Consider the following 13,527-nt stretch of genomic DNA (forward strand, 5'->3'; position numbering starts at 1 on the left):
ATTTCTATAGAAATAAAATTTTGACAAAATCATTATGTTAGCCTGATATCAATACAGGCTGGTTTTTTCGTCCAAATCAATTACTTTACATGTTATTACAATTTTAATGCGAGCTAATTGGACATGAAGATTAAGGAATTGGTATTATTAAGCTATTGAAATGAAAATGCCATATACCCATCTTACAAGCCAGACTATACATATGTTTCAATGTCGGCCAATCCACATCTCCAAAGTCTCTAGTAAGATCTGGCTGGGTGAGATAATTCAATTTGGGTTCTATATGTTAATTTCCTATGAAAATTAAAATTTTCTATAGAAATAAAATGTTGATTTCTGTACCAGTGTCCAGCATTATCCTTTAGAAGAATCAAGATACTGTGATCATTTTTATTTCAGGCACTCACTGATCTGCGAAAGTGTAGCTTAAGGAGCAACTTTAAAGAAAACGGATAAATGGAAGTTCATGAGCTACTTTTAAGGGCAACACCTCACGAAGAAGAAGTTGAGAAAAATACCTCTAGGAATCACAATGGACTTATATGTGATGTATGTGAACTTTAATTCGATTAAAGAATTGTTGTCTTCCTCTCGAACATAACCTAACCTAAAATGACAATAACCCAAATATTAACAAAATCGTATGCCCTATTTCCCCTATTTTATACGCATTTCAAACGAAAGAAAATTTGAAAATTTATTTAATTTCTTCTATTAGAAAAGCTAGTCACTTCATATCACAAATGAAATGAATTTTCAAAAATAGAAAAAAATTGATACGAATTCGGGTGACTGCTTTTCTTTCGAATGGCTTTTCGTACGCCTTACAGGAGATGACATTAATTATTGAATGGGGGATTATTACTTATTAAAAATATAAAAAATATATAGTGAATAAAAAACGCAAAATTTCGTATATATAAATAAATTTGAAATTTTTTAGAAACAAATAAAATTTTCATAAATCGTTTGTGAAACAGAATAAAGGGCTATATGCCACGAAACGCTCAAAACCGATTTTTGTTTTGATGAACTTACATTTTTTAATTAATTTTTTAACCAATAAAACAAGAGCTTTATTTTTCGAAATAAATATATTTTATTCGCATTGCACAATCAAAAGGAAAAACGGAAAAATGTATAATATAACGTAAACACAATTATTACATTAGGATACAATAATACAAATGGAATGTTGAAAAAAGGACACAAATTAGAGACAAACTAAAACAAAAAGGAATATTTATTATGGCAATCTCTTCTTTAAAAGATTTTCTAATTTTCGAATACGACCACGATCTCCGGACTGTGATGAACCATCAGCAGATTTGTCTGTACTACCACCACCGGTAAAGCTGCCAACACTAAATATGAATGCTCTTTTTGGAGTAGACGTTGTGCCCAATGTCGACGATGAGGTGGTGGAGGTGGCAGCAGCTGATCCCGTTGCATCTGTAGATGTTGCATCTGCTATTAAATTAGTCTCGGTATTCATTTCATTACTCGCTCCAGAATTCACCTGCTCGCTAGTAATATCTGTAGTTTCTGTACTCTCAATTAGACCACCAGCAAAAGCTGCTGTCGATGCAGTTCTCTTAAAGATATCAATTAATTGTAATTGATCGACCCGTTTCACAGCTTTCATATCCAAAATTTTTTGATATTCTGCTATTGTTATATCGGGCAATAGCTTCAGAACTTGCTGGGTAAAATGGGCTGGTGGTTGTACTGGTGTCATCACTACTTTTATTATCATTTCAGCTCTAGTCATATCTTTAACCACGACTTTGGTAAACGATGTTGGAGCTTTTCGATTGACACTTGAGCCAATCGATGGCAGATCCAATAAGGCTGTCTTAAGGCTGTGCGTATCCAACAGCAATTGTTCACATCCCAAAACATTATTCGAACCATCGGATGATGTTAATTTACATTTATACAAGACATTGATGAACTTTGGTATGAAAACATTAACAAATTTATGACAGAATTGAGTGAAATATTTTCGTGATGTAGCCAAGTTATCGCGTAGTATGGGAACAGTTTGTTTAAAATTGGCACACATACTGGAAATGAAGGGACTCTGATCGCCCACATTATTAATGTTTTGCCATTGTACTTTTGCCATAGCCTGTAGACTGGGCTCACATCCAGCTTCTAGATCTTGTACCAATAATTGTATACAATTCGATATAATGCTGAAGCCAAAAAACAAAAATATTAGAAACTTTTAAGAGTTTTTCAATTTTTTTCCTTTCGCAACCTACCGATGGAAGACATCTTTTTCCTCAGACATATCCACTTTTGTTACATAGGCTGGCGCTACTTTTTCTTTGAGTTTTTCTTCTAGTTGCTGCACTGTTTCCAGACAATATTCAGCCGTTGTCAATACACAGCATATACGTATCAAATCATCTCTAGTGAAACGTTGAGCATCACCTTCTTTCAGAAAATTGTGTATTACTTGTCCAGCAGCGGTGGATAGATTTTGCATATCTCGAGTTAGTAGAGACATACTTTTGCCTAAATTTTTTGTTAAGGTAAATGTTTGGGAAAAATTTAATTTTATGCTTTTTATTTTCACTATAATATTAATGTCAGAAGACGTGCATGAGTTAGGATGGACATGAACAACACCAATAACCAAAAAACAAAAACAAACTATACACAACATAAAAAGCAATAAAACCAAAAAAATAATAAATGGTAAATTATACATGGATGTGCGAATTTTAAAATTTGTATTTTTCACAAAAATTCAATGATGTTGCGAAATTGTTCACATATCAAAAATATATTTTTTTTTTTTCAATTCAGTGTTAAGGGCATTCTTAGTTAAGCGGGAACGCTTAATCCTATTCTTGATGTCCGTTAGCCACTTATAGTGCCGAAGAAAGATGACTTCACGGCATAGGAAGATTAAGAAATTACAAACCGTCGACATATCATAATTACGAGTTTGCCGAAATTGACCCTTTCACTACCGAAATAAACCTAATGTTAAAAACTTTTATTTTTCTTCTGTTTTTACTTGTACTAACAGCATGTAGAACAAAAGTGATAATTTTGAAACCTACCTCAATTACTTCAAGAGCTATATGAGCTTGTTCTGAAAACTTGATTCTTGAATTGTGACCAAATGGCTTTACGATACGAAAATAAGCGCTATTTGGCCTATAATATCTTTCAAAGTGTGAGAAAAAATACAAAAAAAACTCAAAAAAGTACCAGCTATAGTTTTTGTATAAATGTCCATTTACTAGAAACATACAGTAAAAAAATTGTCTCAAATTTTCGTATTTTTCGTTTATTGTTAAAGAAGTTTATGAAAATGTATTTTAGACCTCACCAATATGAACAATATTTATAGCTTATTTCGATTAAAGCCTCTACTTTAGAATAACATCGAGAAATAAATCGAAACTAAGTGGGAAAATAGAATATGGTGTCTTTTTCGAATGTCCTTCTAAGTGGATATCGCTAATGAAAGGGTTAAGATGCTATCTTTCCGTTTGTTTCCATAGGATGGGGGTAATCGTCCGTCTGTTGAAATCACGCTAACTTCCGAACGAAACAAGCAATCGACTTGAAACTTGGCACAAGTAGTTGTTATTGATGTAGGTCGGATGGTATTGCAAATGGGCCATATCGGTCCACTTTTAACTAAAGCCCCCATATAAACGAACCCCCAAATTTGGCTTGCGGGGACTCTAATAGAAGTAAATTTCATCCGATTCGGCTGAAATTTTCTACATGGTGTCAGCATATGATCTCTAACAACTGTGCAAAAATTGGTCCACATCGGTCAATTATATATAGCCCCCATATAAACCGATCCCCCGATTTGGCTTGTGGAGCCTCTAAGAGAAGCAAACCGATCCCTCGATTTGGCTTGCGAACCCTCTAAGAGAAGCAAATTTGATCCGATCCGGTGGAAATTTGGTACATGGTGTTAGTATATGGTCTCTAATGACCATGCAAAAAATGGTCCACATCGGTCCATAATTATATATAGCCCCCATATAAACCGATCACCAGATTTGAACTCCGGAGCCTCTTGGAAGACCAAAATTCATCTGATTCATTTGAAGTTTGGTACGTGGTGTTAGTATATGGCCTCAAACACCCATGCAAAAATTGGTCGAAATCGGTCCATAATTATATATAGCCCCCATATAAACCGATCCCCAGATTTGACCTCCGAAGCCCCATGGAAGAGCAAAATTCATCCGAATCGGTTGAAATTTGGTACGTGATGTTAGCATATGATATCCAACAACCATACAGGAATTGGTTCATATCAGTCTATAATTATATATAGCCCCCATATAAACCGATCCTCAGATTTGACCTCCGGTGCCTTTTGAAGAAGCAAAATTCATCCGATCTGGTTGAAATTTGGTACGTGGTGGTAGTGTATGATATTTAACAACCATGCCAAAAGTGGTCCATATCAGTCCATAATCATATATAACCCCCATATAAACCGATCCCGAGATTTGGTTTTAGAGTCTCTTGGAGGAACAAATTTCATCGGAGTCAGTTGAAATTTGGTACATTGTGCTATTATATAGCTGTTAAAAACCATGCCCAACTAGGTCCATATCGGTCTATAGTTATATATAGCCCTCAGATAAATCGATACCCAATCACACAAAAATTGGTCCATATCAAGTTCATAATTGTATATAGCCCCCATATAAGCGACCCCCATATTTCAATTCTAGCTCTCTACCACGTATGGACTAAGTCACAATTTAGAAAACGATGTTAAGAAGTTTTAAGATACCACAACCCAAGTAATTCGATTGTGGATGACAGTCTTTCGTCTAGCTGAACTTACGGCCGTATATATGTTTTTTTAGTGGTTTTAAATCGTCGGTCAAATCGGCTTGGATCTCTTCCTGAACTGAGCCGATGAAAATTTTTTGCAGTTAATCTAAAACTTGGGTAGAACCCATAATCTTCTTGTTCTAAATCGTCGGTCAAATCGGCTCGGATCTGAGACCGGACTCTTCCTGAACTGAGCCGATGAACATTTTTTGGAGTTAATCTAAAACTTTGGTAGAACCCATAATCTTTTGTAGATAGGTTAAGTATGGTGGGGGAAAATTCGATTCGAGTCTATTTTGAATAAAATACAAGGTCCACATTATAAAGACAATATTTCGAATTTTGACTTTGGTAAATTTGATCTTATGAACTTTTTCCATTTTTAAATGAACTTTTCACAATTTTCAAATTTTGTACTTAATATCGTAGCAGTATTCAAAGTCAAAAGATCTATTAATCGAATTAATTCAATCGTTTTTAAACCCACCACCATCGAATGGTGATGCGGGTATAATCAATTTGTCATGCCGTTTGCATCGTAATATCGATGTCCGACTATATAAAGTACATATATTCTTGATCAGGGAGAAATTCTAAGACGATAAAACCATGTCCGTCTGTCTGTTGTAATCATGCTTTCAATAGTGCTGCTGTCGTCCTGAAATTTGGTACAGATTGTTTTTTTTTATGGCAGGTCACATTCGAAGATGGGCATAACGGTCCAGGTTTTTATAATGCCCCCTATATAAACCGACTTCCAATTTGAGGTCTAGAACTTCTAGAAACCGTAGAGTTTATCCCATTTGTCTGAAATTGGAAGTAAAGGGATATTTTAAGATCAAAAATATGTATGTACGGAATTTGGTGTGTATCGGCCCATGGCTTTGGAATAGCCGCCCATATAAACCGATCTACCGATTTGACTTTTTGGGCTTTTAACAATCCGTATTTTTTATCCGATTTGTCTTAAATTGGAAATCTGTTGGTGTGCCCAATATGCAGTTTATCTGTCCATGGTTTTGTATAGCTCCCATATAGACCGATCTCCCGATTTGACTTCTGGAGCTTCTAGAAACTGTAGTTGTTATCCGAGTGGCCTGGATATTATAATTATAGTGGTATTTTAGGATCACAAATAAGTACGGTGTGTATCGGTCCTTAGTTTGGTTTTGTCCTCATATAGATAAATCTCCCGATTTGACTTCTTGGGCTTTTACAAACCGTAGTTTTTATCCGATTGGCCTGAATTTGGAAATGTAGAGGTATATTAGAACCACAAAAAAGGTACGTCAAATATGGTGGAAATCTCGATATTTTCGGACAACAAATAGGTTTGCCGAATATGCTGTATATCGCCCCATATTTTTCTATAGATCCCATATAGACCGATCTCCCGATTTGGCTTCTTGAGGTATAGAAGAGGCACTGGTCATTCGAATTGGTCGAAACTAAAAGTAAAATTTCCAGACTCATTTTACAGAATGATTTCGAATCAATATAACTTCAGGAAGCGTATCATTTGAACCGATCTGAAATTACATATATGTTCAAGTAACCCATTAAGGGCTTTCAGACGATACTATTATATTTGATTCATTGTGATGGAGATTTAGGAATCGGCCCGGCCGAACTTAATACTGTATATACTAGTTTTATAATAAATTTTCGACTTTGAAGATTGGTTTCGTCTGGTTGCCCTTGCTAGGGAAGAACTCCAAACGTACTGATAGATTCCCAATATTTATAAAAACTACAATGGCAGTGTTAGTGAATGCAAAACATATAAATCAAACCAAAAAACCCAAATAATATATAAAAAAGGCAAAATAAATTTCGCTAATACAAGTAAGCAGTGTTATGAGGAAATTATGCGAAATTGCAATAAAAAAATAAATTAAAAAATACATGGTATGTACTTACCTATGGAAGTTGATGTTGTTAACAATTTTGGTATACTAAACTCAAGCACTTTACTGGCATATTCACGCAGGTATTTCTTGAAAACCATAGCCAATTCATACATTGGTTGCTCGTTACTCAATTGATTACATTGTACCATGCATTTTTTATAAAATACAAACAGATCGGCAGAGCTAAATGAGAAAAATAAGATAAAATTAATAAAATTCATATTTCCTTCTTGAATTGTTTACCTTGGATACACTGTAGTTTTGGCCTCGGCTATTTTAAGTGGCTCTTTAGCCTGTTCAATAAACTTTTCGATTAGTTCTGATAAATTTCTATCTATACTTCGAATGTAGATATCAAGATGAGCCTTGAAACAACTGCCTATTTGATCATGGAATACAACCAAAGCTGTATTTATACCATCCCCCGATGATGTATCCGATAATGAGGAGGTGGTTGTAGTTAGCTTTTCAGCAGTGTTATTGTTATGGCCCAATGTTACTCCAGTAAATCTTTTCGACAACAATTGTTCAAAAGCTTGTGTCTTATTAATGGCAAACAACAATAGTCTAACATCTATTTCATTTGTCCTCTTTGCCATAATTTGTGATAACTGGTCTCGTGTAAGACGACAAAATTCCACTGTGATACGTTCGGATACCTCCCAGTCTAAGGGAAATACCGAACCAAATTTATCTTCAAAATCCAAAAGATGACGTTTCAACCATGCATAACGTTTATCAATTTTATCCAACCATGCAATATCTTGATTTTCATGGAACAAATGTAGGTACTCCTCCAATTGCTGGGCTATAAACCATTTCAAGAGTTCTTTCTTAACCTTAGGATCTAAGACAGACACAACTTTACAGGCATCGGCTAACTGATGTAAACCCAGACGATGTCCCGAATTTGATTTGGCTGAAAAGGCCTCTTTAAAGTCTTCGGTTATTTGATGAGCCAAAGTGACCTGTATACGATCGACACTTTGGGAGAGATTTTTTATTTCTTCAATATCCGAATATTGTTGGAAATGTTGATTGACCTCTGTTATGGCCTGAAGAGGATTGAGGATTTCTCCATACAATCGTTTCTCAATTAATTTCTCCAAACTCTCAATACCGCCCACCAACATGTGCAAATGATTCAATGTGGTAATGGCCGAGGTTAAATTACGTTTTGCACAATCCAATTGCTTGATGTCTCGTGTAATTTCTTTTACCATTTCTTCAGTCTTTTCAGCTCTGGTCTTTACATCGATTATGTGATCATACAAAGTGGAGATAACTTTTTGAGCTTCATACAAAGCCATTTGACCATCTTGACCCGTATTGGTTTGTCCACGCACAACGGAACGTATATTATCATCAATGAGGGATACTTCGCATTGCATCCGCTGTATGGTCTCATCAATGGTAGCCAAAGATTGCTCATTGGGAAAGAGTTGATTGATATAGTCCACACAGTTGAAATCGGGTGCATCCATAGGATCATCGGATTTAAGAACCTTGGAGGGGGAACACAATATTCATAATTAAATACTTTTATAAAATGGAAAAATCCAATATCTTGTTTGCCACAAATACATATGCCCTAATCCTATTGCACTTTATACTCTCCAAAGCTATGCGTATGCCATATTGATTACGTTTCCATATTGCCAGCATATTGTTTACCTTGTCAATGACCTCTTTAACCTCCTTGGTAAAGTGTATTTTGTTGCCATTTTCTAGAGATCCCTTGGATACCATGTCCAAAGGTTCCTTTAAATCACTCATCTTTTAAGGATTTTTGTTTTCTTCCACCTTCTTCCTTCTTTCTTTCTTTCGTTTACGACAGCCAGCAACAGAGATGGAAATTTTAGATCGGTACGTTATTGTGATGGCATCAAACTGGTGCTCTCGTACTTTAACACACCGGCATCAATACGACGTTCGCACTAGACGCGAAATCTCGCTATTTAGAACCAACATCTCTTTACAAATCTCAAGTGTTCGGACTGGCAAAATAGCGAGTTTTCATAGATTTGAGGATGTAACGGCTGTTTGTAAATATATCAATCCAAACACAAACCCGTATGTGTACACGCACACACACATTCATCTACAAGGAAAATTGGGGCAGGGTTGCAAAACGCGGATTTTTAGTACTAAAAACACAATTGTACAAGGCAGAATAGGGGATTTTGAAAGAGACTTTGTTGACATCCTCTACGAGCCAGCTGCAAATCTACTGAGATTCGGGATTTCGTCCAAAAACCTCGTTTACGAGGATTTCGTGTCTAGTGCGAACGTAGTATAACCCAATAAACACAAACATTTGAAAAATGGTAAATTTCAAACATTTTTTCAAAGGATTAGGGTAATGCGCTGTGCAGAATATAACCCTGCCAGCATTTCAAAGTTCCATTTCAACCTCATCGTTACCACAGACTCGTAAATGTCACTTCAACCATCATGAAAAGGTACATCAAAAAGTACATGCAAGTAATTTGCCATCCCTACTGTTAAAAAAGCCATTTTTTTGTGAAACGCCAAGCGCAACCAGCTTGTTATATTTTAATTAAATAAAAACGAAAATAAAGTTCTGAAAACATAGATTATACGCTTAAAATTGTGAAAGGTGTATTGGTGAACAATTTGGTGATTTTCCATATGGAATAAAGTGATTGTTTTTCAGATATTTTACAGACACGCTGCCTCCATGGAATAAAAACACTGGTTGATAGACGCAGAAACATGTAACTCGCTACTTGTAACTCAACATCATCATTAATGCCAAAAATTATGTTAAATGTAATGTGATAGTGGTATAAATGTTATATTTTTAAGAATTTGTAAATGTTTAATCAAATTAATAAATATCTAAACAAACGTGTTTTACTCGACCACAATGATTCTTTTACAACTATCTTAAAATGCACTTTTTCTGATTGTTTGGAGGGTCCCTTATTGGCGTCGTTCTAAATTGATCTATAAAGGCACCTAATAATTGCACTCATGCGAAACATTTTTGTAGTAACTTGGCGTGGTACAACTTCTCAATAGTGACGGCGCTTTTCCGACGAGTTTTTGATGTCGTATATGATTGTTTTCGACGTAGTGGGGATTCTCAAAAGAGTCCCCAAATTCAAAAAATGTTGGCAGGGAAGTTTATCCGGACGACATTGGTCGAAAATATCCCAAATATTGGTCACATTATTAGTTAAGTCCGAAGGCATAATTGATACTGCTGCATGTTTATTGGATCGATAACAAATTTACCGATTTTTTAGTCATCAACGGGTTGTTGTATCGATTGGTCACACTGTACGGTTTTTTACAAACACAGACATTACGTCCGGAAAAACTTATAGTCTATAAGACGCATAAAAAATTAAAACCAAAAAACGAATCCTGATTTTTAACTTTCAATTGTAGTTGCGGAACATGTACATTGTACTGGTGCTTTGTTTGTTATCAACAACCATCTGGTTATGGTTTGTAAGATTTTACTGGAGGAAAATATCTAGCAACAATTTGCAATTTCTCTATCTGATAACTGTAAATGTAGTCTCTCTCCGGTTCTCTTTTGCTGGCTTTTTGGTGTAAACGAACGACTTCCAGTAAAAGTTTGTGATAATGATCAAAAATTATCGGGTTCTCGAAAGGAGCTATTAATAATTGAAAGAAATTCTTGAACTCTGAGCAATGAATCTTGGCTTCTGAATGCCCTATAACGTATACATCTGATATTTCACGATACGCCACGTTTACGTATGTATAATCATCCCTTTTATCCAGCTGATATTCATTTCCGCGGGCTTATTGGGAGCTAAATTATTTAGCTGTTATTAAAACAATAGTTTTTTTTTGTTTAGACAACAAAAAATATTTTTCACATTATGGAACCTTGTGTAATTGAATTTATTGGTGAAAAATCTATTATAGGAATAATACCTAATTTTTCATTTGATCCATTACATTTAATATCGGGATCTGTGGGGCCTTTCAGAGCAGGTAATTTTCCTATATCAAATGAAATGCAAGGATTTATACAATGTCTACAAAAAATTTTGAAGGTATGCCAGTCCACGTTCCCCTATGGCTGGGTATACATTTGCGAAAACAACAAAAATGCCGTATAGTTCCACCAGAGTGGATGGACATGGATCTATTGGAGGAAATCAAGGAAGAGGAAAAACGTTCAAAGTAAGGAAGCAATGCAATAGCAAACAATTTCATTTTCTAAAAGATTATATTTTCCATTTCCAGATTCTTTACTAAAATGCCAAGTGAACATTATATGATAGAGGCTCAGTTGATTATGAGCACTGCACCTGATGATGTCCCAAGGTGTGAAGAAATTCGTACTATTATAAAAGATATATTTGATATACGTGAATCAAAATTACGTACTTCCATTGATGCCTTTATCAAAGGAGAGGGAACATATGCCAAACTGGATAATTTAACTTTATTGGAAATGCATAGTGTTCGACCAATTTTACCACATTCCTTAGATCATATAGCCCGCTATCAACGTACTGCTGTGGCAACTCATACATCGATGTCGGGTATTAACTCTAGTACATTGAATTCCAGTTCATTTTTAACACAATAGTTAAGGAAACACGTACGTAATTGTAAGTAAGCATTTTGTTAATATTAAGATTATGCCCCTGAAATTTTATACGATATAAGTTAACATTAAATATTATGATCTGAAATGAATAGTGAACATCATCCCTTACACCTGGTGAATTATTCTAAACACAAATATGTAGGCGTAATAAGCAAAATCAAAAAGTAGATTTGAAATTTTAAATATATGGCTTACGCTTATCGGGCATGAACCAATTTCCCTATTGGACTCATTGAAATTTGTTTTTATTACTTATTTATCACTTACAAATAAAACTTAATCCGAACACGAAAGTGTTACAACAAATACCCTTATTCGTTGCACTAAATGTTCCATTAAACGAACAATTCTCCAACGATTATTACTTAAATAAACTGTTCATTTAAACGAACAAAATGGATGTATGCTCTTCAGTGAAATTTCACTCGCGCTCGCGATGAGTGATGGAAAATATTCACCCATTCGCTCTCTTGCAAGATTCTCGGCAATGCGAATCGCCTTAAGCTTTGGTCACACTGGGCAAATATTTGACAGAAATCAAAAAAGAATCTGTCGCCACAGAAAAACCAGCAAACATTTTTAGCTCATATTGGATATATTACATCTCGGTAGGATTATTTTCCAAAAACCGTATCCAGCTATTTTGAAAATATTTCTAGAAAAATGTTTGACACTCATTTTGGTCAAATATTTGCCTAGTGTGGCCATAGCCTAAGACATTTTCAAAATTAAAAAAAGAAACGATATTTGGACTTTACCACTCATTAAATGTTTGTAAAACTCGATTTTTGTGATTTCGACTTTTATCGTATGCTTCAAATATATTTTATTTAGTCAACATCAAAAGTCGATTATTATGAATCCAAAATTTAATCAATTTTCCAAAACTCAAAAAAAAGTAATTAGAAAAAGTCGACTTAAGTCGATTTTTAACTTTTGTTGATCTAATAGGAGAGCTGTTACAAAATTTATCTGCCCACACAAACTTTGGAATGTCGACGTTTGTATCCCTATCCCTGCCTGCAGTCACGGTTGCCATTGTTGGTAGAATTCTACCAAAAATGGTAGATTATTTTTATTGTTTGGTAGATTGGTAGATTTCTTGATGTTTTCAAAATTGGGTTGGAAAGCTCTGTAAGCCAATAGCTTTAGTTGCTAGTGCTTAAATCTTTTATTTATTTATTGTAATTTTAATTATAATAAATATACAAATAAATAAAAAAAATAATTTTCTACAGAAATCAAATTTTGACAAAATTTTCTATAGAAATAAAATGTTGACAAAATTTTCTATAGAAATAAAATTTTGACAAAATATTCTATAGAAATAAAATTTTCCATAGAAATAAAATTTTGACAAAATTTTCTATAGAAATAAAATTTTGACAAAATATTCTATAGAAATAAAATGTTGACAAAATTTTCTATAGAAATAATTTTTTTTCATTCGTTTTGTTATTGTTGGTTTTGTCTTTTAAGCCCTGTTGTTGTTTTTTGATTTCAGCTTAACAAATTTTGACAAAATATTCTATAGAAATAAAATTTTGACAAAATTTTCTATAAAACAAAATTTAGAAAAAAATCTCTATAGAAATAAAATTTTGACAATTTTTCTATAGAACTACAATTTTGGCAAAATTTTCTATAGAACTACAATTTTGGCAAAATTTTCTATAGAAATAAAATTTTGAAAAAATTTTCTATAGAAAAAAAAACGTTGACAAATTTTTGTATAGAAATAAATTTTGAAAAAATTTTCTATAGAAAAAAAACGTTGACAACTTTTTCTATAGAAATAAAATTTTGACAAAATTATTTATAGGAATAAAATTTTTACAAAATTTTCTATAGAAATAAAATATTGACAAAATTTTCTATAGAAATAAAATTTTTACAAAATTTTCTATAGAAATAAAATTTTTACAAAATTTTCTATAGAAATAAAATTTTTACAAAATTTTCTATAGAAATAAAATTTTGACAAAATTTTCTATAGAAATAAAATGTTGACAAAATGTTCTATAGAAATAATAATTATAGTTAATGTGAAAAGATTTAAATTTGGGGTATCAGCACAAAACCTTCGGATAGACTCGCACAGTAAAATTTGTGAAAAAATAACTTTTAACCAAATTAACAATATCGGATTTGAAATTAAAAGAA

At 33.6% G+C, this 13,527-nt stretch overlaps 2 protein-coding genes and 1 long non-coding RNA gene across 3 annotated transcripts in view; 2 read left to right on the forward strand and 1 right to left on the reverse strand.

Annotated features, from left to right (window-relative positions):
* Window positions 1–1,075: 1,075 nt before the first annotated feature.
* On the reverse strand, window positions 1,076–8,579 carry Vps53 (vacuolar protein sorting 53). The gene is made up of 5 exons (XM_075297411.1): window positions 8,418–8,579; window positions 6,987–8,248; window positions 6,754–6,926; window positions 2,268–2,523; window positions 1,076–2,198 (listed from the first exon to the last, which is right to left on the reverse strand). Exons 1-5 carry the CDS (start codon window positions 8,517–8,519, stop codon window positions 1,247–1,249), a joined length of 2,745 nt encoding a protein of 914 aa, XP_075153526.1. The 5' UTR covers window positions 8,520–8,579; the 3' UTR covers window positions 1,076–1,246.
* Window positions 8,580–9,127: 548 nt separating this feature from the next.
* Window positions 9,128–9,634, forward strand: LOC142225236 (uncharacterized). The gene is made up of 2 exons (XR_012719217.1): window positions 9,128–9,363; window positions 9,421–9,634. It is a non-coding gene; the product is annotated as an uncharacterized LOC142225236 (long non-coding RNA).
* Window positions 9,635–10,523: 889 nt separating this feature from the next.
* Window positions 10,524–13,527, forward strand: part of Psf2 (DNA replication complex GINS protein PSF2-like protein) — a 52,626-nt gene continuing 49,622 nt past the window's right edge. Inside the window, exons 1-3 of the mRNA XM_075297416.1 lie at window positions 10,524–10,739; window positions 10,802–10,931; window positions 10,995–11,365. Coding sequence (XP_075153531.1) covers window positions 10,625–10,739; window positions 10,802–10,931; window positions 10,995–11,343 — 594 coding nt within the window. The 5' untranslated portion in view covers window positions 10,524–10,624 and the 3' untranslated portion in view covers window positions 11,344–11,365. The remainder of the gene's footprint in view (window positions 10,740–10,801; window positions 10,932–10,994; window positions 11,366–13,527) is intronic.

Source organism: Haematobia irritans, chromosome 2, assembly GCF_050003625.1.
Source record: "Haematobia irritans isolate KBUSLIRL chromosome 2, ASM5000362v1, whole genome shotgun sequence".
NCBI classification, from domain to species: Eukaryota; Metazoa; Arthropoda; class Insecta; order Diptera; family Muscidae; genus Haematobia; species Haematobia irritans.

Coding starts and splice junctions, on each gene's coding strand:
- Vps53 (XM_075297411.1), bottom strand. CDS start 8,519: ATGAGTGATTTAAAGGAACCTTTGGACATGGTATCCAAGGGATCTCTA. Junction 8,249..8,417: donor TTAAAGAGGTCATTGACAAG/GTAAACAATATG, acceptor TCCCCCTCCAAG/GTTCTTAAATCCGATGATCC. Junction 2,199..2,267: donor GAAAAAGATGTCTTCCATCG/GTAGGTTGCGAA, acceptor TTTTGGCTTCAG/CATTATATCGAATTGTATAC.